Genomic DNA, 25,062 nt, shown 5'->3' with positions numbered 1-25,062 from the left:
GTTGTTTCTCTTTCTTCAGTAAAGTGTGGTGTAAACAGACCTTTTATTCTTGTGTATACCTTAGACCTTCTATTTGTACTTTGTGTACTCCTTCGAGGGTGTTGATTATCTATACAATGGACAACGAAAACTACTGTTTATTAGTAAAGAGAAAAGGCTTTCTGTTCAAAATAAACCTTAAGAGTCTCAAATGTATACACTTAATTGAAAAATGTTATTTAGAGAGCCTTCCCTTTCAAAATCATGTAAAAATATTTCCAAGTACCCCCTGTTAAGTCCTCCAGACCCCCCGGTTTGGAAACACTGGTGTAAAAGATCAAGAAATGTCATAGTTTTCAAAGATATTTACATTTAATGCCTGCTTGAGACATAAGTGATGCTCCGAGGTTGTTTTTCTATAGAGTTGAAACTGCTCCAGGTTTGTTATTCATAAAGGAACAACATTGTGGTTTAAAAGTTCAAAACCTCCCTCAGCATTATCTGCTTTACATTTGTGATAAAAAAGCCGGTTCTCAGTCGTGTTACTTCAGCTGCGGCGCGTGGACGAGTGGGAAACTTTGGGAACAAGCGGGACAGAACTATTTGCGGGGCTCCGGGCCTGGGAAAAACCCTGAGCGGAGCAGCCCTGGGAGCGCGAGGGTCCCCTGGCAGGATCTGCACCACATCTGAAACATTCTGTAGGCTTCAGTCCGCGCCAGATCAGCAACAAGCAAACAGGCGGACGGGCTCCTGTGAAAACACGGCTCAGGCCCACGTGACGGGCCCTTTACAGACTCCACACTTCCCTGGAAACTGTTTTCAAACATAATTAGCAATTTGGAGAAGTCTAGTCCAGCAGTTTTGACGGATTAGCAGAAATAGCGCACAAGTGGGGACACTGGGGGAGTTAAAGAGTATAGAGCTGTGGAGTTTTCATTCCTCTCTGCCCAGTTTTGAAGGTGAATATCAATTTGAAACAGTTGCAGTGGCTTAGAGGCAAATGCACTGCCTTTTTATTTCATTGAATGTTTTTATCAACAGTACCAAGCAAAGGTTTGGAAACACTTTAATGTATCGGGTTGATTCATGAAGACTTTAAACTCTTAACCCCCAGCTGAACCGAGCACCCAGCTTCTTGAAAAATGCATCAAAATAGCGACGAAAATGAGGATGAAAACACAATAAAAAAAGGTTCAAAAACATGACCATAGTGTCAAAAAAGCAAAGGAAAAAAGCTAGGAAAAAGCAACAAAAACAACAACAAAAACTGAGGCGTGAAACTGGCCTATAGGCTGTAAACTCTCCAGTCAAGAAGCTTTTAGATTTGGGTAAAGCCGAACGAGAGAAAATGAGCTTTATTAAGGTGTAATCTTAAGGGTAAGATGTTAAACCAGTGGTGCCCAAAGTGCGGCCCGGGGACCAATTGTTGGCAGCCCTCAGGCTTCTTGTTGAATTGGCACAAGTCGCCAGAGAACAGTATGTTTCCTAATCCCACACAATTATAAACTCAAAACTAACATTTTATTGTAGGAAAGTGCTGGTTTTAAAGGAACAGGCCACTGTTTTACATACAGAAATATGTTCTTACCTGAGCTTAGACGAGTTGATGCGTACCTGTCTGGTCGTAGATGCTGTTAGCATTTGGCCTCTCCCAGTGTATTCCTATAGCTCCAAACGGGGTGAAGTTAGAAGCGATCCAGCTCTTCCACGGGCACAAAGACCAGACAGGTACGTATCGACTCGTCAAAGCTCAGGTAAGAACATATCTCAGTTTGGACAAACGGTGGCCTGTTCCTTTAAGGTTGGCCTAAATAAAGTTGTGGAGCATGAGTTAAAAACTTCCTCTGCTAAATGCACTCAGTTGAAATTGACCACCGCCCTCCACACCATACACACTTAAATATGAGGCTCTCAATGCAAAAGGTTTGCTTTAAACATGAATGAACACAATGGATTTTGTAGGAAGTAGAAAAGGGTGAAAAAACTAAAAATATGTATTTTCTTTTTAAATTAAATATAAAAATTGCCCACCTTTATACATGGCATTTTCGCAATGAGCTACATAAAGTCGTCCCTGAAATGGTTTAACAGTCTGTGAAGTCAAAACCATTTCTGGTGACGACATCATGAATCTCACAGAGAAAATGTAAAAAGTCCATCAGTCTACCCCTGGGCACCTGTGGCTATATGTAGTTTGCCACAACAGAGTATGGCGTGAATGGTAAATGGTCTCAAATATTGCGCTTTTCCACCTACTTTAGGCACTTAGGGGGTCATTTATCAAGGCAGGTGCTAAATAGGGGGTGCAAGCTGAAAAATAACATCTGCAATACTGAGTGCAACATGTTGCACTCATTACAGGCAGCATCAAATGGTAAACTGGCAACATGTTGCACTCAGTTTACCATTTGATGCTGCCTGTAATACAGCATTATGGCCCCAAATCTTAAATGTAATTATTATTCAGTTCTTCACGATGCAATAATTGTAATACAGGTCTTTCATATCACTCCACACGTAGTAGTAGCGCACTATCTCTGTCCTCGTCCCTGCGAGAAAAGTTGGGGGAAACACTCGTGAAGTCTGACTTTCAACTTACCCAGAGATTCACCACCATTCCTCCAACTGCACCTTCAACGCGCAAACTTTAGGGAACTATTTTCCGCGGAAATCATTAAATAAACCTTTCGGCCTTCATAAAAGTGTATGAAGTTTTTGTTGTGTGTGTATAGAACGCTGGTTATTATCAGGAAAATAAGTACCTTCAGGGCGAAACAAGACCGATTTGACCTGTCTGTACTTATTTTCCCGATAATGACCAGCACATTATCCCTTACATAAGACAATGTTGCGCGAGTAGAAAGTGCATAAATGACTGGTGCTGCTGATCTACTTTAGCACGTGCTACTTTCTTTGCACATGAGCAAACGCTTGGTGAAAGAGCCTCTTAAAGCACTTTACAGCGAGGAACCACTCACCCTTTCACACTCTCATTCATACACCAGTGTACGCACACTCTGTAGGCACGGTGAGTGAAGTGTCTTGCACAAGGACACCACGGCTTTGTGCACCTGCAGGAGGCGAGATTCGAACCCCCGACCACCTGTGCCACTGTCTTCCCGTGTGAATAAATAATGCACAAAATTGTAAACTGGTTTTATACATAATAGGATCTTGTTGTGTTGTCTGCGATTTATAAGAAACATAGCATAGTCATATATCTATAGCTGCGCCTGACAGCAGTACTGCATGTTTCGAATGTTATCAGCTACATAGTGTTTTGATAAGCAGAAGTTCACCCTGTAGTCATGTCTTCAGCGACGGAGACACGAGGTCTACAGTATGACCGGCAGACGGAGAGGAGAGGGAAGGTGGAGGAACTGGCCTCACAAAGCGGCTTATTGTCTGTCCCTGTGATTCCTATTTCCACAGGCGCAGGGCAAACAGCACATGATACCGTCCCGGCGAATCCGTCATGGGGAGCTGCAAATGCCACGGCGCTCCAGTCTACCACGGAGGATGCAGGAGCCGAGAATAAACACAGGGTGGACGTTAGGAAAAAATGACTTTACTAGGCCTGAACATCATTGTAAAAAGAATGATTTTAAAGCAGATGTTGACTATTTCAGGGGTTTTACAGGCAGCGATAAGTCTAACTTCTTAATGACCATTATAAGGTCTCAAAACTACACTTCTTGACCCAAAAAGAAGGTCACATGCTCTAATATTTGGTTGAACCGCCTTTAGCTTTGACCACAGCACTCATGTCGCTGTGGTGTTGTTTCAATAAACGTCTGGATGTCAAAAGATCCAGTGTTGCATTCACTTTCCACCAAGATCTTGCAATGATGATGGAGACCGTTAACAAAGGAAGTTCAAAGTTCCTCAGAGACAAAACCCAGAACAATGATATTGCTCAACTGCATTATTTAGTGCATCTAAAACTAATTCAGCTGGTGTTCCGATTGAAATGATGCTCAGAAGTTGCCCGTTGTGTCCAATTTGGTTTTGAATATCAAAAATGTCCCCTCATTCCAACCTCTGCACTAAAACAGAGGAATGGTGGGAATTTTCAATATCCAAAAGCAAGGAAATTGTGTGCAATTGCAGCCAAAACTCAGTAGAATGTGATACTAATTTCACAAACTAGTGCTTGAAAAAAAAATGTGGAGCATGTGGATTCAGTTGGAAGCCAATTTAATGTTTTTTATGGCACACATTTGGGTCCACAGTGTTCCCAGGAAGAAAAAGAGATCCTGAAATCTATCTACCGGTAAGTGGGACTTTCCTGGATAAATAAAGGTCAAATAAAAAAGGGTAAGAAGAAGATCAGGAGAGAAGAAGCTACACTGCTGTCACCCGCTGCTCCTGACAGGTTGTTTCAGCAAATAACAACACATTTCCCTCATGTTGACAGTAAAGTCTAGATGTCGACCTCATAATAAACGTTTCAAGGAAGTTTCCAGATAGACTTGACATTATGGCCTCACAATTAAATCGCTATTTAAAAAAATCGCAATTAGAAACTTTGTAAACCCTTACCCTTTCCCCATGGGATTTAAAGCAGCACTAAGTAACTTTTTAACCTTAATAAATCCTTTCCATAGTCCCTGTGGGGGTAATACAAGTGTTAATGGGATGATTGGGGCGTCTTTCATCTCTCCCTGGTGTCTCTGGCCAGAAAACCACAATTGCAATTTTGCTGCCTACGGGTTTGAGTCACCAATACACACTAATGGAATAACAAAGAAGAAGCTAGCAGGCTAACGGGCAAAGCTAACTGCGGGCTAGCACCACTTAAACAGTATTTACAGCCAAGTTTGAGTGAAAAAAAATTATCTTCATTGTGTAATTGGATGTACAATATCCCTCTCTCCCTTTGTCTTTTCTGTCAGTGTAGAATTTACTCTCACGGACAATTAATGAGTAAAAAAACGTAACTTGCTACGACACCTGCAGTGGCGCTTATGGCCTCAAGGGGCATGAGTTACTTTGTACTGCTTCAACCTCTTCACTCCCATCTGAACAGATCCCATTTTCTCCAGTTTGGCTTTACCCTAATCAAAAAGGTTCTTGGGGAAAAAAGCACCAAAACAGCCACAAAAAATGAGAAGAAAACAAGGATGTAAACGCAACAAAAAGTGACAAAAACTCAACAAAAAATGTGACAAAACTTCAACAAAAATGTGACAAAAATTCAACAAAAATGTGACAAAAATTCAACAAAGATATGACAAAAATGTGACAAAAACTCAACCAAAAAGTGACAAAAATTCAACAAAAATGTGACAAAAACTCAACCAAAAAGTGACAAAAAATCAACAAAAATTGATTTTTTTTTGGACAAAATTCAACAAAAATGTGACAAAATTTTAACAAAAATGTGACAAAAACTCAACCAAAAAGTGACAAAAATTCAAAAAAAAAAAAAAAAATGTCAACAAAAATTCAACAAAAATGTGACAAAAAGTCAACCAAAAAGTGACAAAATTTTAACAAAAATGTGACAAAAACTCAACCAAAAAGTGACAAAATTTTAACAAAAATGTGACAAAAACTTAACTCAACAAAAATGTGACAAAAATAAAAAAAAAAAAAACATAATAAAGGTGACACAACACAGCAACAACGCAAGGAAAAAGATCAGTTTTGTGGGTCTTAGCTTTCAAATGAGGTGTTACACAGGCCTATAGCCAAAGAGGACAGAATGCATTCGGTTTAGGCGGGTGGTAAGAGGTTAAATCATGCAAACCCGATAGTTCAGATCTCTACAAACCTGTTCAGAAGATTCTTGTATTGACTTAGCTTTTCATATACTTGTCAAATGTTATTCCTTCTGAACATGAACACATTTTCCAAAGCTGAGAAAAAAAAAGGGAAGTCCAGTCAAGTGAGGAAATACCCAAACTGACTTGAGTCACTTATAAATGCAGCGTTTCAACAAACCCAGACATATTGAGCGAGCTGTACACATTTCCTCTCTCAGTTCGATTTGCAGAAAGGCTGTTTTCACGTTTCGACGCTTGTGCACTTGTTAACAGTGAGCAGCGAGGACAGGAACACTCTCGCTCTGCGCTTCCAGGAAAACTTGATGTGGACCTGGAGCCGCTTCCATCTGAATGTGTCACTGTTGCTCAGCCTCCAGGCCCAGTGTTCGCACATGGGCTGAGTGTGGACGGAATAAACTAAAAGTGTCCACTGTCACAGGGCGGGGCCTCGAGTTCTCACATCTGTGGGGTGTGGACATGATGATGAAATGCAAGAAGTAGAGATACAAATGTTTTATGACAACTTTATGTGTCATGTCGTCAATTTATGTGTCGCAAAACAACATTAGAGCCGGGGAATATATCATCTACAGCAGAAGAGTGACCTAAAGTCTAATTTAAAGAGTGTGTACTGTGCTTTTTTGCAGGTACAGTTGTTTTCTCTTTTTAAAGCAGTACTCAATAACTTGTGTACCTTAATAAATCCTTTTCGTAAAACCTCTGGGGGTAACATAAGTTCTCCCCCTGGTGTCTCTAGCCAGAAAACCACAATTGCAACTTCACTGCACCGGGTCGGAGGCACCAATACACACTAATGGAATCACGAAGAAGCTAACAGGCTAAGGGGCAAAGCTAACTGTGTGCTAGCGCCACTTAAACAGTATTTACAGGCAAGTTTGAGTGAAAAAAATGATCTCTATTGTGTAATTGTATGTACAATATCCCTCTCTCCCTTTGTCTTTTATGTCAGCGTAGTATTTACTCTCACGGACAATTAATAAGTAGTATGAGTAAAAAAGCGCCACTGCCTCTAGGGGCATGAGTTACTTAGTACTGCTTTAAATCATAATGAAAAAGGAAGTATCGAAATGATCCTGATCCAAAGTTTGAATACTCCTGTTCTGTGTATCGTCCCTTTAGCATCAAGCTTGGAGTCTTTTGTGTTAGTTGTGGAGAAGGTTCTGTTTAAAATCTAATGGTAAAGTGGCCCATTCCTCTTGATCATAAACTGTAGATGTGGGTCATTTTTGGTACTTTCTTCACACAATCTCTAACTATGAGTGAAAAAAAGACTTTTCGTGATAGCTTTAATATTCTTTGAAAAAGAGTAAAAAAATGAAAAAAATCTGCCAGGGTATGTAAACTTTTGAGCACAACTGTACAACCTCAAACAAACTAGCCTCTGGGAAAGATTAAAAAGAAAAAAGTAAAGAATTGAATAAAAAATGACTCAAAGGTGCGCTAGTCAGTTGAAACATACAGTGCCAGTGAAAAGTTTGGAAACGCTTTTTAATATGTAGGTTTTTCTTTGATTTCAACACTATTTAGAAGCAGAAGCAGAATTGTTTTTTATTGCCATTGTTAGTGAACAGGTTCACAAACAAGGATTATTTTACAGTTCAATCGTGCAACATGAAAAATAAAACATACAACATATAACTTAGATAAATAATAGTAAGAAAGAGCTAAAGAATCGAGATGAAAATGCGACAAAAAAGCCATGAAACAGCAATGAAATAGTGACAAAAATGAGATGAAAACGAAGATGACAACACAGCAAAAAATGTGAAAAACATGACAACAAAAGCGAGGGAAAAGCAAAGCAAAAACGCAAGAAAAGAGCCACAAAAGAGCAAGAAAAAAGGGACGAAAACAAGGATGAAAATGCAACAGAAAAGCCACACACAGAGTAGCAAAAAACAGAGACAAAAACGAGGCAGAAGACGGAACAAAAAGTGACAACAACACCGCAACAACACCGGGTAAAAGATCAGTTTGCTTCAAATGAGGAGACTGGAGAAAATGTGAGGAGACGAGAGGTTAAAATAAAACATATTTTGAGTAACTTTACCCTTTTTTTGTTTCCTAGATACAGTAATCCCATGTGTTTATTCAGAGTTTAATGCCTTCAATGAGAATCACACAATGTACTGTAAATAAGAAAAGCATATACTGACACCCACATCTAGAGTATCTGGACATTCATTAATGCACGTACCATAAAAGTATTGCTTAGTCTGACCGTGTGTCTGTGTTTGAGCACACACAATTCAACCATAAAGCAACATTACTGTATCAAAACACGTACTAGAGCTGCTTCACAGGATGCAATAAGAGAATGCCCAGCTGGGATATTAGCAGTGTCACTTAAAGCTTATGACAGAGTATTTCTTTCATACATCGTGCATTTCAAATTTGCCTAACCTCATTAACTCCCATTTTGCCATTAGCTGTCGTGGCGAAAGTAAAAAGGCAGCGCTGTGGCCTATTAGTTTAATGGCTCGTTCTAAAGTCTCTAATGTGGAACCCGGGTGAAGCCTCGTTAATTAATGCTACGGATTCGAAAATGTGAGAAAGACGCGCCGCGGGTTTTCCCAAGAAACCGGCTTAGGAAATGACCAAGCAACGACACAAAAATGAGACCTTCTTATGCAACGGCTGGGGAGAAAAGTGCTGTGGCGCTGCTCATTATGTTTGCACAAGTTTCTGCCAAAAAAGGAAATACAAGGATGGCTTCTTGCCAAATATAGAAAGGCCTAGTAAAGGAGGAGCTGGCAGTTGGTCGCGTCGCCGAGAGAGACAGAGGAGACGCAGCTTTTCTCTGTTCCCCTCACTTCCTCTTCTGCACATCTCAGGTTTGCGGTTCCGGAGGCGGCAGCTGCACTTCGCGGCTTTAAACGTGATCCAGTTCACGTCTAAAGGCTGTGAATTGTTTCGTACTGAGAAGGAAGCATTTTGAGTCCCCTTAAAAATGTGGCCGCACGGAAAATCCCATTCAGAACCACACTATGTGCCTTACTCCTAAACATGGATGTAATGCTAACTTTACATTGTCAATCTTAGTCTTTCAAGCGTTTGAAATGACTAGGGATAATATTGACAAAAATGAACATTGATATTTTTTCCAGATAACAATGATGAAGCGGCAGAAAAGGGCAGAAAAACACACTTTCTCCATTTCCCCCCCTGTTTTTTCCCTATAAGAATTTCTCTCTTAATTGTCCCCCCATTTTTGACAATTTCTCCTCCATTTCTCCACAAAAACGAGACGTAAATGAGAATGAAAACACAACAAAAACATAAAAAGCATAAAAAATGCAACAAAAATGTGACAAAAAGTTATCCTGGTAACAACGTATGGAAACACAAGAAAAAATATTAGAGAGAAGAATTGGGTAAAAGTGAACTGGAGAAAATGCGGGTTATGGTGAGGGTTAAGAGGTTAAGACAATATTGTTTCCTTCTCCACAGGAAATGATGTCACCTCCACAGGTCAACACTAACAAAAACAGTTACACACTGACTCTAAACCTAACCTTAAGAAAAGTGAAGTTAACTAAAAGCGTCCATTGAGATTCATTTGAAGGTCCTATATCATGCAAAATCGGCTCTTTGGAGCTTTTGGCCATGTTGTTTTGCTATTTCCTTATCAAAAACACCCCCAGAGTGTTTTTTTTTAGACTTTCACACAGCAATCCTCCTGAATCCTGCTCTCTGCGCAGCTCCGCCCTCTCCTGGAAAACGACTGAGTTGTTCCGTTGTGTCGTCAGAGCGGAACGGAAGTGCTCGACGTCTGTAATGTAATGTGCCCGAGGCGTCCGCGCTGCCCCTACAGAGAAAACAAATGCACCCCCTGAGCGTCTGAACAGGCGAAAGTTGTGAAGAAGGAGCTCTTTCTAACCTACTCTGGACACCTGTTCTTTTTTCTTACCAAACGATAATGTCACGGAGAAAAGCGCGTTTGGCTATGAATGGACAGACTTTAGAAGTTGGAATTTCTCTCCGGGATTCGGCGACTATCAGCCAGAATAGTGTTTGTCTGTGACCGTCACTGATGGATGTTTGGTGAACCTTCGCCAGAACCAAAGTGGATTAACTTTTATAACCAGCGCGAGTCCCACAATAAAAAACACCCGATGGAGGCCAGAGCAGTGAGTCAATCAAAACACATGTTAGCTTGTGTGTGTTAGCCATTTATGAAACTGTGTTGCAAATATCAACTCCTTACAACTGCATTGTGAAGTACCTTCACTTTTTGCTGTGGTATTTATATTTCTACTACTAATAAAGTTGCATGGGCGGAAAGAGGGGGCGGAGTTAACTGAATCCAAGCGTTGTGTCTTCCAGGTTTGAAAAATACCTCCACATTTTATCACAAAAATGAGTGCTCCATAGCGGTAGAGGTACAACATATCATATAAATGTCTATACTTAACTTTGGAATGGCTAAAATAGCATGATACAGAAGTAAAAAGTGGAGGTGACATCATTTCCTGTGGAGGTGTGAAGCTCCATCGGCCACGTTTAGACCCTCTTGGATCATACTATCAAAGCAAATATTAATAAAGCAGATTGTTGTGCATCTGAAGTCATTATAAATAGTAATTATATTATACAGTGGAGTTGTTGGTCTGGTGATTTTGGGGGTTGCGGCCCTTAAAAGTTTGGAAACTCCTGTGCTAGCTCTCTGTTGGCTAAAAATGGTGGCCTGAATTTATTATTTTTACATCACTGCTGAGGCTAAAAGCGGGTTAATATATTTGCTTTTGACCTCAATCACATTTTCCAACTTCACAAAAGTGTATCAGTTCAGATCTCGCACTGTCTGTGTCTGTGAGCAACTGCTTGAGTTTCTTGACACTGGCCTTTGCTAAAACAACAGCGCCTGTTATTTGAAAGAGCCCTGTGTCCCGCGAGCTGATATCGAGTGTATCCCGCCCTGGCTATCTCCGCGGCCCACACCAGCGCCGCCTCCGATAGCGCTGTGCTCTCACTGCAAAAATAGTCTGGCACCGATGCAGCGCGGTGCTAATGCTGGGGGATTGGGAACTCTTTACGGAGCCTTTGATTGGGCCATAAACGGGGAAAGTATCCACCGAAAACAACGAGGGGAGAGGAGAAACGAGCTACAGAGGTGTAAACGTGGGCGACGAACCAGAGCGTAAACCCAACAATTACGAGACGTTTAGGGAAAACAGCTCACGATTAAGTTTAAATGACGTGCTAATTCTGCAGAAGGAGCCTGGTTTTCGTCTACATCTGTGACACAATGGCACAAAAATATCTAAACACTATTCTTCTTTATTACAATGTAGATTTAGTACGTCCGGGTTTAGGAAAAAGTTGCTCACAGGAACAGACAGCTTGTGTTTTCAGTTTGATTTCGTCTGTAGCTCCACACACGTTCATTCAGCTCTTATGTGGTAAAAAACGCGCCTTTTGTTCGATGCATGAGCGACTCGGGCGCACAGGAAGGAAGTGCTGTTGTGACAGACTGGGGAAACTTTTGTTTGCAAGGTTGGTTGCATTGGCTGCTTCTGTTTTCGGGTCTGATTTGGCTACAATGGTCATAATTGTCATGTACGGAAAAGTGTGTATGTGGCTTATCTGTTTCCATGCATTAGGGGGACGCATATGTTTGAGACTTAAAGAGACTTAAACAGATTAAAAATGTTAAAAATTATGTATTTTCCTCCCCTTACATGTTCCAGCCATGTCCTAATGTGTAGAATGAGCCCAGGCCTGTTCACAACTGCCTCTAAAATCACTCAAAAAGGTGTAAATTCGGGTTCGAAGTGCCGTCATGCACGAGCTTAATATAGAAGCTGCAGTTACACATCACACCTGAGGTGGCAGTAGTGAGTATAAAATGACGAACTTGCATCTAGCCCCTTTAATGTAATTGCTCTGACAAGGATCACAACTTTGTTTCATTCATTTGACCTTTTATTAAAGCAGAAGGTCCCACTGAGTTTTCACAACTGTTTTAAGGGGAGTCTTGGCCCTAAAGAGGGACCTATTGTGCATGTTTTTAGTGTTAGGGGAAGCCAGAGCACCTGGATGACAACTACAGGTGCTCTGATTGATGTAGTAGCATTGTAGGGCAGTGGTTCCCAACGGCGAGGGCTGAGGGTCCCAAGATGACTTCAAGATGTAAAAAAATAACTATTATAAGGTAAGATAAGGTATTAATGTTATATTTTCAAGGGAAGCAGCATAGATATAGACCCTTGTACTCATTGCGTTTCGTACAAGAGTCTGGACCTTCACAATTGAGCTCCGTTATCAGGTGGGAGGGGTGAACTCCTTTGAAACGATTGGATCTGATTTTTGCCAGCGTTTGGTCGTGACGTATGTAATGTGCCCGAGTGAGTGAAGCAGCTATCATAACATTATCATAACTCTTGGCGGCATTCCTTGCACATTTCAAGGCTTCAATCTTAATTTCTGGATATTTGGGAGCTGAGCCAGAACAGATTGAAGAGCTTCCTTTACTTTCGTATCCACCGCCATTGCCAAACTACAACCAGCAAATGCAGCGTAAATGCTTGACGTCACCAACAACCCCCGCCTCCCCCGCTCGCTGAAAGGGAAATTATAATTGACTGGAGTTTACGGATGGCTAAGGCCAGGCTAGTGTAGATATGTTAAAAGGTCAAAAAAACTAAGTTACTGACCCAGGTTTCAAATACCTTTTTTGTTTGATATTATTTATATTATTAATTTGCTTTTACAGTTTGTCTCCATGGTAATTTTGGGAAGTCAACGCCTGAAAAGTGTGGGAACCTTTGTTGTAGGGCAGGAGGTTCCAAACTTCTCAGGCCGCGACTCTCAAAATCTCAAATGTAATTAGCGTTTACAATAATATAAGATTCAAGCCATTTAAAATCTGGTTTAAAGATGTTTGGATACTGTATTTTGATGTTCAGCGTAATTTCACTAAAATATGCAGTTGTTAGTTAAAAAATACATTGAATTCATGGTCAGAAATTTAAAAAATGGCAAATAAATTGGGTAAAGATGGGTAAAAATTCGGATAAAATGGGGGAATAGGGAAAATATTGGTAACAAAAGTGAGCAAAAAAGAGGAGAAAAAACATTGGGAAGACAAGAAAATTTTTTAAAAAATATATATATAAAAAAAACTGAAAAATGGGGAAAACATGGGGCAAAAAAAATTGAAAAAATAAATAAAAACTGGGCAAAAAATGGGGGGGGGGAAAAACCTAATTATTTGAGCTGACACACACAACCAAGACACTTCCTTATGCTCTGTCCCTGGACCAACAGCATCATTTTTTTCCCCGGCACCTGCTTTTTTTATGCCTGTAGTATCACATTCCAAGAGAATTGGATTTTGCGAGAAACTGAAAAGGAACAGCTAAACAAATACCGGAATCTCATGATATTCAGAACACGTTTGAAGAAATCTAAACTACAACCTACTATACATAACTGGGGTCTCAGCTACTGCAAGTGTGACCATTTCATAGTGTGATGCGATTGTGAAGCCTGACCATTGCATTTCAGATAATCTGGTCCTGGATTACCATCATTTGAGAGTTATACAGTCTCCACACAATATTAAACAAAGATACAAGCCTTTTCATGCCTTTTTCTGAATCACAAGTTCAGAGAGAGCGTTGTGTTTCCATGTGATAAGAGAAAAGGATCACTTGACTTTGATCTTAATACCACTATCAGATGTTTCACTTTGCCACAGCGCTTTGAGAGGAGTCCGATTTCAGGGAACAGGACACAGTGGCTTAAAGAGAGGAACAGAGATGTCGGATCTTCCTCGTGCACATTTGTTACATTCTTTCCGGATCCTTCCATTTCCTCAGCAGGTCGGGTTGTAAAAGCTTGTCTTCACTTTCTACACTGTGATTTCTGGCCATTTCATTCATGTGGCTTCTTTGTCGTGATGGAACTCTTGCAGATGGGTTGACAACAAGAACACGACAAAAAAGGGACAGAAAGTGATTTTAAAAAAACATGGAAAAGCTGCAAAGAAGTGATGAATACGCAACAAAAACATGACAATAAACAACTCAAAAGTGATGAAAATACATGACATAAACACAGTGACAATGCCCCCAAAAAGTTTAGATCAGTTTTGTAGGTCTTAGCTTTCAAATGAGGCATTACACTGGCCTATACATCGGCATCTCTGGAATCGCCCATATATGGTCATGTTTGAAAACAGTTAAGGGGGAAAACAATTTGGAGAAAAATCTAAACTTTCTCTAATTATCCAAAATCTACTTTAACAAATGCTGAATTATGAATACCGTAAATGCTCTAATATAGGCCCGGGCCTTTATTTACTCAAGGGCATCTAGGACCAGGCCTTTATTGGAACCAGGCCACAATTAGAGACAGGCCTTTATTTCTATTTGAGCAAAACGGACGACCAGGAAAATGAAGAAAAACGAGATTTGTGTCCATTTGGACCTAAAATATTACGTTCATTTATTAATTAACATTTCATACACTCTCCCAGCGGCTGGAACATTGACGCCTTTTATTTTGTCGGGACAACAGGAAGTGTTTTGTTGCTGTTAGCGGAACATTCACATTAATGTCACTGCAGGTTTCTGTTTCGTTTTTACCGCGGACCGGATTATTTGTTGTTATCTTGTGTAAAAGGCGAGTTTAGACGGAGTGTTTGTGATCAATCATGAGACTGACCCGAGAGAAGACGAGACGCTCGCGCTGATCGGAGGAGTTATTTTGAGGTGTGGGACTGACCTGCACACGGAGCAGCTGGACGTGCTTTGAAGATGCGATGGAGACTTTATTAAAACCCTGGAGGATCACACATTTGTTGCCCTGTTTCCACAAATAGTCACTGGAGGTTTGAAAAGTGGCTAAATCTGTGTCAAAGTTACGCTCGTATCAGCTCCTCCGCAGCGCCCCCCTTGGCCCGGGTTCCCGTTTGTTTACTTCCTGCACGTGAGTTATCATTTACACGAGCATGAGACAAATTCCTAACTTGGGGAATATTTCTACTGTTATAGTTTCTAAAAAAAGCCCCGGCCTGTTTTAGAGGCCGGCTTTAATTTGCCTCCGCCAGCCGCGAACCCGGCCACTGTTCGAGACCCGGCCGCTAATGGAATACAGGCCAGAATTAGAGAATTTACGGTATATTTTTCTACTAAACAAACATACAAAGACATGGAGCAGAGCAAAGTGGTTCAACAGCCCAGAAATACATAAATAATGGAGAATGCTAACATGATGCTACATGTTAACATCGGGCTAATGCTAATGGTTAGCTAGCACTACCTACGACTGCCGTTTTTTCACTTCTAGTGAACAAACTGCTGTGAGAAAACATCCATATGGACCTGATTTACACTTGACTTTAGTTAAGTGTGATAAATAAGTTCATATTCCACCAGAAAATGGCTAAAAAGAGTGGAAAATTGTGTTTCTCTTAAGATTCGATTTTCCCCCTCGGCGAAGCCACGCCCCCTTCTATGACGAGATGCCGTCTGTATCTTTTGGCTGTCAACACAAACGCAACAAAAATGAGACCAAAAAATAGTGACAAAACCACGACAAAGCGCATCAAAAACATGACAAAAAATATAAGAAACGCAACAAAATATCAACATAAACGCTACACAACTTAAACGTGTCGCAAAAGCAACAACAGCGCAATAAAAAGCAACAAAAACATGACAAAAAACACGACTCAAATGCGACCATTGGAACTGTGATGAAACTAGCTGCAGCCGCTCCTCTCCCTGCGGTGAAGCTGCTCTACAGGGACTGTGTTTTACTGAAAAGAGAATGGCTTCGTAAAAACACGGTGTCACTGACATAGTGCCGTAAAGCCCAGGGAAAATACTAACTCATTAGTGCGGGTCTCACGGGGGCACACTTTTACTGCGCTCTTAACTTCACTGTGGATTACATAATAAATGTGCTCACCATATGGCTGGCAGCTCGATACAAGCGCTCACTTTTCCAGCTGTGTCATTTGTTTCCTTTAAAGGAAAACAGCACCTCAGTCCAAAACCAGCACCTACTCCCTCTCTCTCACAGACATCATCAGGTGCCCCTCCTCGATAACTGGGAGGTGACACACTTGTCCCAGAATAAGACAGACACAGGGGCGTTGGTGATCCAGGGTAGGCTGTGCAATAGTCTGTACGATGGGCCTGCAACTGGAGGGTAATGAAGCAAAATTAAATAATCATATTTCTAAAGTCCCTCCCTTTGAAACTTTGACCAATGAGACGAGCTAAAATCATTTACTTTTGCAAAATCTCTCTCTCCTCATTTTCCAATCTTCACTTTAATCCATGTTAAATGCTCCTCCACACTAGCTCTACACACAGATCTATCTATGATTTTTGCACTTTTTAAACTGACTTATATTGATTGAACTGAAACAAACTTTTACATGTTTAGGTTTGGTTATTTGGTGCATGTTAGTGAACACACTACACTGGATTGTAGCTATTGGCTAATTTGCATCTATGTCCCATAATTTACAGGACTTTTCAAGCAAGGACATTATTTTTGGGACTTTTAAAAAGGAACAGCAATATAGAATTTGTGCTAAATGTAAATAATGGGTAAATTCTTCATCCACAAATGCCGATCCGTTGTCACTTTTCACAAAGAAATGTCTTTTCCTTCATGGACAAAAATACTGGTGTGAATCTTAAAAATATCACTGATAATCTGGACTTAAAGGAGCTATACCTGATTGTACAAAGAAACAGGGTCACTCAAATTTCAAATTGCTATTTTCTGGTCCAAACTCATCTCAAACTTTCCTAATGCATTTACAACATCAACATTCGTCACAGGGACTGAGTTTAAACCAGGTTTCACAACTTTCACTGTAAAAAATGCCTACTAGCCTGACATTTTATGACTGTTTAAAAGGCTTTAAAACCAGTATTTTTGGATAAATGTCTGCTTTTACCATATACTAAAGGACAAAACAAATTCATTCCAACAACAGAAAATGTATAAAAAAGGACAGCTCCTTTAATAAGCAACCCCTAGTAACGCAATGTACGTTTTTTTCAATTTCTTTTAAATGTTATTCTTTCTGTTTTGTGTCTGACTTGTAATATGGAACATTCCTTCCCTATTTCTTGTATTCCTATTGTTCATGTTAACAAAATGATTTTAAAAAATTGTCCTATAGTGGCACACTCAAACATCCTGGCCTATAGTACATGTTTTTAGTGGTAAGAAACTACACGGACACGGGGAGAACATGCAAACTCCACACAGGTGGGACTCGAACCCGGGACCTTCTAGCTGTGACACACAAACATTCAATCAAACAGGGGAATGAGGGGAATCAAAACTTCAGCTGAATTACTTTTAGACCATAGTTTTTGTGTTTTTGACAAATATATATGCAGTAAAAATAGTTGAACGATGTCACTGAGCCGGTTCTGTCTCTGTTTCTTTAGAGACAGAACCAGCTCAATGACATTGTTCAACTGTTAACTATATTTCATTTAGAGCCAGTTTGAATCAAATTAAATACATTTTGGCAGAATTTATTTAATGGCTTTTTAATGCCCTGCAGAAACCCTGAATCTCGATTATACAGTGGGACAACAGGGACATAAATATGTGCTTTAAAACTTTAATACTGCACATCTGCTCCCCTTCTGCTGTATATTGCACATAGAGAGTTGTATTTGATGTTAAGTTCAGGTGGACGACAGACCAACCAAAGCTGTAGGGTAAAACCATCCATCTGTCCTGGAACTGAAGACTTACAGGGACCACCACACGGTCCGGAGCTGAAGGTCTCGCAGTCAAGTGCCTTCTTTATCTACTGTGTAAGCCAGACAATCTGAAAGCAAATCCCTGCAAAGACTTATATCTACTGAAAGATAAACCAAAAGCACCCCTCTTTCCCGGAGAACATCAATCTCAGCCAACAGACAAACTGACCAGCCCTCCCTTTATTTATGAGAAAGACAACAGCATCAAAGCCACAACTGAACAATAAAGCTTAAAACCAAGGCCATGCTTTTCATGTCGTTGCATTTACTCACTCTGGACCGGGCGGGGGCTGAGAAGGATGGCTGTAATTTAAAAACAGTGATATATATGGGGATGATCTTATAGAAATACTGCATGAATGCAATTATCACTTCTCTGAGAGGTTTGCTTTGTGAGACGATTTTCTTCCTTAACAAAAGTCCAAGTGACAAACCTAGGGCTGGGACGATGCACTTTTGTCACGATGCAATACGAATCATGATACTTTTTTACCTTAAATGTGTAGAAGAAAACAGTCATGTGTCCAAAGTTTAGAAAACCAAAAGCCATTTGACTTTTACTGAACGTTAAAAGTGCTGTGTAACTGTTGAAATCAAAGGAGTACAAGATGAAAACACCTTTAAACTCAAGTACTGAAAGTAAGTTCATACTTATGGCAGCAAAAAAATATTGCGATACAATACAATATTTTGTCTCTACCCTAACAATTATAGCCCAAAGTAAATCCACACTTTCTCCAAATCCCTGTTTTGTACATCATTCATGACCTATAGGGGTTGATGGTGAAGGAATCCATCTTATTTCTTATTTTTAGAGTACTCCTTAGTAGGGCTGGGACAAAATATAATTTTACAATATATCATGATACTTATTGCCGAAATACCAAGTACTTCCCGTATCGATACTTTCAATACTTCTATGAAATATGTTAAGTTAAAAGGATGAACTATGTATCGGCTGTAATTGTTTATACAGGTGCTCGTCATATAATTAGAATATCATGAAAAAGTGCATTTACTTCTGTTATTCAACTTAAAATGTGAAACTAATATATGATATAGACTCATGACATGCAAAGTGACATATGACAAGCCTTTTTTTTTGTTATAATTTTGATTATGGCTTACAGTCCATTTTATGAGATTTTTAATTTGGGTTTTTTACAAGCTGAGCCATAATAATCAAAATTATAACAAATAAAGGCTGCATATCTCACTTTGCATGCAGTGAGTCTATCATATATTAGCTTCACAGTTTAAGTTGAATAACAGAAGTAAATGCACTTTTTCATGATATTCTAATTATATGAGCACCTGTATAATGTAGGAACCCCGGGCAAGTCCAAGACAAATTTCCCTTTGGGACAATAACGTTTAACCTAACCTAACTGGTCAAAATAGTTCTACATGTATCATTGCATTAACTAGTATTCCTTTGTTTCTTTAAGTATTTTATAAAATGAGAAGCTTAGTTTAGCTTTATTTTTGGTAATGTTTTCTAAAAAGATTTTAAAGTAAATATATTATTCATCATAATTACTTACTGTATCGCAATACGTATCGGATCGTGACAAAAGTGCATCGTCCCAGCTCTACTTCTTACAGATATTCAATCTCATGGGCCAATGTTTCTGTGTAAGAGGACTGGATTGAGCCCCCAGACGTTGCCTATCCCGCCTTAAAGGGTTGTTATCATTACATATCCTCCCAGTGCAGTTCAGCCACAACTCTTTTAAGAATCACTGCACTACATTTAATCCAACAGTAGCCTTTTACAACCAACACAAACGCATCATTGACATCCTCATGTTCAGCCAAAGGTCATGTTACCAGGCTAAGCTCGTATCAAATAACCTAAATGTTCGTGTGAATGACAAAGTATTGGATTCTGTGAAGTGCTTTTATGTCCAAACAGTTCTTAGAGCCGACTGGTACAGCTGTTATGTAGTAATGTTCCCCCTCACGTGCTATGAGGAAATATGGGCGTTTCTCCTCCATTCTCCACATGACATTACATACTTCAGCGTGAGCTCTTAGTTTTGGAAGGAGAGAGTGTGTTACTGGGAGTTGTCCACGGACCGAGAAGCTAAGCCTATAGTTAAAGAACATATGGGAAGGCACTGGGACATGGTGGCACATACGGTTGTGGTTGGGTGGAATTGCAGAAACACAGAGGACGAACTCATAGGTTTAAAACTAAGCAACTGCACTTGGTTTCACAAGATATCCGGAGACTGAAAGGGGACGTGTCTTGAAAAATTAACGTTTTGAAGCTTCTAACCAGGTTGAAACATTGTTGTTCCCTCATCAAACACATACCAGAATTGTAGTCTACAAACATCATTCATGCAGCACAATCCTTTCACATAAGTCGCTTCTTCGAATGCAGAAAAAATGAGTATTTCCTGGAACTTGTTGCATAATATATTGAAAGAATTTGAGCATCTCAGCATTTTTAAAGCCACACCGCGTAGAATTTTACTTATAAATAAAATTGAAATGTATTTATTTATTGACCTTTATTTAAAGGCACAAAGTGTAACATTTTGGACTATACTGTTGCGGCAAAACAAAACATGCTCCTAATGACACAGAAAATGCTGTTGCTGCAGTGTGTAATAAAAGAATAGATTTTGGATGAGAAACTAACCTGTTTAAATCCCATATTCTCCTGCCTTTCGTCCCATCTCCATGGAGACGAGCTGGAGACGTACCCACTCCCAGTAAAGTTTACAGTCATATCTTAGGAGGGATGAGCCTCATAAATGTTTGTTTGTACATTTATGAGGTATTTTTCAATTATGAAAATATCTGTCATAAAATAAATGCTTGTATTTAAATTGTAATTATTGGGTAAAATTCTAAGCGGTGTGGCTTTAACCAGGATAGTCCCACTGAGATTAAGAATCTCTTTTTCAGGGGAGTCCTGGCCCCAGAGGGGAATCTATTGCACATGTTTTTAGTGGTAGGGGAAACTGGAGTACCCGGAGGAAACCTACGCAGACACGGGGAGAACATGCAAACTCCACACAGAAAGGCCCCGTCCAGGTGGGAATTGAACCCAGGACCTTCTAGCTGTGAGGCGTGAGCGCTAACCGCTGTGCCACCGTGCCGCCCAAATACTACCATTTATTTTATCATTGGAAAAATGATAAAATATGTGTTTTTGCTGTGAGCGGCTCAGCTCTACTAAGACATGACTGTACCTTTACCGGGAGTGGGTATGTCTCCATCTCGTCTCCATGGAGATGTGACTAAAGTCAGCAGAATTTGAGATTAAGATAGGTTAGGTCCTCATCCAAATCCATTCTTTGATCATTCCCTTCAGTAACAGTATTTTTCTGTGTCGAGCTGGTCAATAGGAGCATGTTTTGCACTAATGGCAACAGTATAGTCCAAAATGTTACGCAGTGTCCCTTTAAAGGCACACATTTAGCCTTGTGATCAGTGTTATTCCAATACCAGTTTTTCCCACCCGATCCTGTACTTTGGGTTCAGAGAAGCCGCCGATATCGAGTACCAGTCCAATAACACAGCAAGTGAAAGCAATAAGAGGCCTGTAAAAATATGCAAAAAGCCTATAGGACGTGGCTTATTATGCAAATTAAACAAAGTCCGTGCACTGTGACGTTGCTTGATGCTGACAGATAACACAAATGTAATCATCAAAATCTTTGGTATCGGCATAAAAGCTGAGCCCAGTATCGGTATCTGAACAACCCTAATTGTGATGATACTTTTGCCAGTAATACGAAACATGCTCCTAATGTCCTGCTCCCCAATGCCAAGTTTTACAGTGTACATTTGTATGAGGACTTAACTTATTTAAATCTCATATTTGGCTGGAAACATCTCCATGGAGCCAGGATGTAGACACTCCCAGCATAGTTAGAGTCAGGTCTGAGGAGAGGTGATCATTTCTAAGATAGTTTTCAACTGTGTTTATCACAACTCTATTGATTTGTTAGCAGCTGTTGTTAGCTCTTTGGCTAAATTAGCTTCTATAGTATATTTAGCACATATTTAGCATGCTCAAAAAGGCAAAAATGAAACAGAATTCGAAAAATCATAACAAAAACTGAACTTTTCTAAGTTTTTAAGTGACAATGTGTGGTGTAATCTCAGTTAGGAAGACCTCAGAGATTTTGCGTCACATTGTGGCTTCTTGCGATATGGATATTGCGTTATCAAATATTGCTATACAACCTGGCAATCAACATACTGTGCTGCCCAACTAAAATGCAAAACATCAGTCCTAAAGCAGGTTCACAAGCCACAATTCTATGCATGATATGTCCACTTTAAAGCCAGATAAATTCGCACTAATGGCTTTCGCGCGGCGCAGTTGTCTGCATGAGAAAACAGGGAAGATGACAGATGTTGTCAGCTTCATTTCCTCCCTGGTACATTGTGGTTTTCTTGTTATGAAGCCGTTACCACACACTCGGCGCTGCGCTAAAACGGCATCTGAATATTTAGCCCCGCTCAAACCGGAGCTCACTTTCAAAGTAGGTCTCGATATAGTATTTCACCGGCAATAAATCTACTATTAGTGACCGAAACTGTACATGATTGCTGTGGCATCTGGTTATTGCATGTAAACAAGTGATCAGCCACGGTGAGGGAAGTTTGTGAGATTCTATTTCACTTCTTATGTTGCCATTCCACAGAAAAGTATTGTGATCCATCAATTTGAATGCATAAAGGTGTTTGCATTAAGGATTAGTGGCAATTTTAAGTACTTTAGCAAGACTTGTGTAGGCTTACTCTCTTGCCTGTGCTCTCAGAAGTGGAATTACAACTGTAAGACTTTCCACACAACACTAGGGTTTTAATATTCTCATCAAAAAAAATGCCAAAAGAGTAAGAAAGAAGGAAAGAAAGACCAAAAGCATTCACAATCAAACAGCTTTTGCCTAATTCATAACAATGTACAGGTGCAATACACTGTCCTTTCCACAAAAAGCTACACTTTCTTTAACGAAGCATCATGAGTGTAATAAGAAGCTGTCACCAAAACCGCGCGTGCAAACCATAAATAACATCACGACCGCGTGTGTGGGTCAGGAAATGCGCGCAAAGTGTTACCTCCATCCTGGGGACTGTGCCAGCGCTGGTGTCCGCCTCCTGGAGCTGTTTTTCGGGCCGCTGAGCGCACGATGCTGCTGCTGCTGAAGCCTGGGGCACGGAGAGAGAGAGAGAGACAGTGAGCAGCGGCGGGGACACATGAGCCGAGTGTTTATATCCTCCACATGAGCAGATCTTTATGGGAGGAGTGTGTGTGGACCGGAGCTTTACCGCCGCGCCTCCTCTGCGCTCAATGTGGTCCCTGCCCTCCCTCTAAGTCACATGAGCGGCGAGAGCAAAATGTCAAACACATCCAAAACAAAAACATACACGGAGTACAGCGCACAGTTGTTGTTACTGTGCTGGGAAATGATGATGTTAAAGTAGTTAGCATACCACGCGAGCCTGCACCGTAGAAACAACATGGAGATATGTAGAAGTACAGGCTAAACTTGTGTTGCTAGTAACCTACGTCCTAATTAGCAAGTCATAAATGTTACACCGTGTTTGTTATTGTTTCACACGGACAACAGAGCACAGTTGTTGTTACTGTGCTGGGAAATTATGACATTAAAGTAGCTAGCATACCACGCGAGCCTGCACCGTTAAGCAACATAGACATATGTAGAAGTACAGGCTAAACTTGTGTTGCTACTAGCCGCTATGCTAATTAGCAAGTTGTTACGCAAGTGTTTGGCTTTGCTGAAAATAATGACATAAAACATAATTTTGTAATAAATGAGTTTTCACGGAAGTTTGTTTGATTTGTGAGTAGAAGCCGGTTAGTTACGTCTCAAACTTCTTTTTTAATTTTTTTTATTCATTTAAGAGTTTGGAAAGTCCACAGTTACCATGGAGATCCGCCATCTTTGCAGCTGTTAGCATACATTTCCATTGACTAACATTAGCTAAAAACTGTATAAAAAGTAGAGAAAAAAGCAGTGAAACAACTCTGTTTGAGTGACATTAAAACATCCAACAACATTATTATTATATTCACAATTATTGACAGTAATAATATTCACACACACACAAAAAAAACGTCTCGAACTTCTGTATACTCATTTTGTGTTTCTTGACAATTTATTTAATTTTTTCAATACTATGCGGCAAATGAATACATACACACATGAATTACATTATATTATTAAGAATCTTAAATGCCAAAGTTTCCTCAGTTGATGGTCATAGTGTCAAAAACACCACCAGCTGCCATATGAATAATCACAATAACAAGAAATTGGTTTTATACAGCGCTTATCTAGACTCTCAAAGATGCTTTAACTTGCATTATTCATTCACTCCATACTTGGAGGTGATAAGCTACTATTGTAGACTGATGGACGCAAGGCTGCAATAAAGTATCTATCTATCTATCTATCTATCTATCTATCTATCTATCTATCTATCCAGGCTTCATGGTGTTTCCAAATCGGTGGCCTGTCATTCACTGTCTAACACTGGTGTATGAGCAAGAGTGTGAATGGGTGAGTGGTTCCTTGATGCATGTGTTGTACTATATGAATGTGGCTATTTACCTTTTTTTTTTCTCCTCTGGCCACCTGTCTGGCCACCAATATGCTGCTGGGTGGGCCAGATGTGACGTTATGCGGAGCTAACCGATTCATCAATAGGGCAGTGACTATCCTGACTCCAGTGACATACTCTAGCTGTGCATGTGTACAGTGCTGCGTGCATTGGCAAACAATACAGAAGAACTATAGATGTTGTCAGTCATGTGCCTCGCAATTATGTGATGTCATCTGCTTTTCCCCTTAAGCCTCTTGTTATTGATAACACCTGTTGTTGCCATAAACTAAATCGTTTCCAGATGTGCAGCACATGCCACAATAAGAGCAACAACATTAGGACATTTTGTAAGGTTGCTTTGTGAAAAGATTGAGCTAAAAAATGTAAAGCAACTCCATGTTGAGACCATAAATATGAATGGAAATATTCTCAGTTTGTGAACAGTAATTGGACTTTAGTTGCCTGGAATCTGACACTGAGGCGTTTACAGTCACCTGTTGCTCAGCTTTGTGTTGTGGTAAAAAAAAAAAAAAGGTGTATTTAAAGATGTACTAAGTAACTTGTTTACCTTAATAAATCCTTTCCGTAGTCCCTGTGGGTGTAATACAAGTGTTTATGGGCATCTCCCCCTGGTGTCTCTGGCCAGAAAACCATGTTTGCAACTTGACTGCCACCGGTCCGGAGAAAGCAATACACACTAATGGAATCACGAAGAAGGAGCTAACATGCTAACGGGCAAAGCTAACTGCGGGCTAACGTCACTTTAAACAGTATTTACAGCCAAGTTTGAGTGAAAAAAAATATTTTCATTGTATAATTGGATGCACAGTAACCCTCTCTCCCTTCGCCTTTCCTGTCAGCCTCGTAGTTACTCTCCAAGACAATTAATAAGTTAAAAAATCGTAACTTGCTACGACACCTGCAGATGCGCTCATGGCCTCTAGGGG

General features: G+C 40.1%; 1 protein-coding gene across 1 annotated transcript in view; it reads right to left on the bottom strand.

The window, feature by feature from the left end:
• LOC306976891 (capZ-interacting protein) overlaps positions 1-22,743 on the bottom strand; it is a 42,945-nt gene extending 20,202 nt beyond the window's left edge. Inside the window, exon 1 of the mRNA XM_079575015.1 lies at positions 22,607-22,743. Coding sequence (XP_079431141.1) covers positions 22,607-22,612 — 6 coding nt within the window. The 5' untranslated portion in view covers positions 22,613-22,743. The remainder of the gene's footprint in view (positions 1-22,606) is intronic.
• Positions 22,744-25,062: the final 2,319 nt, after the last annotated feature.

This window comes from Gobius niger (genome assembly GCF_951799975.1).
Source record: "Gobius niger genome assembly, chromosome: 1".
Taxonomy (NCBI): domain Eukaryota; kingdom Metazoa; phylum Chordata; class Actinopteri; order Gobiiformes; family Gobiidae; genus Gobius; species Gobius niger.
This window is presented reverse-complemented; position numbering and strand designations above follow the sequence as displayed.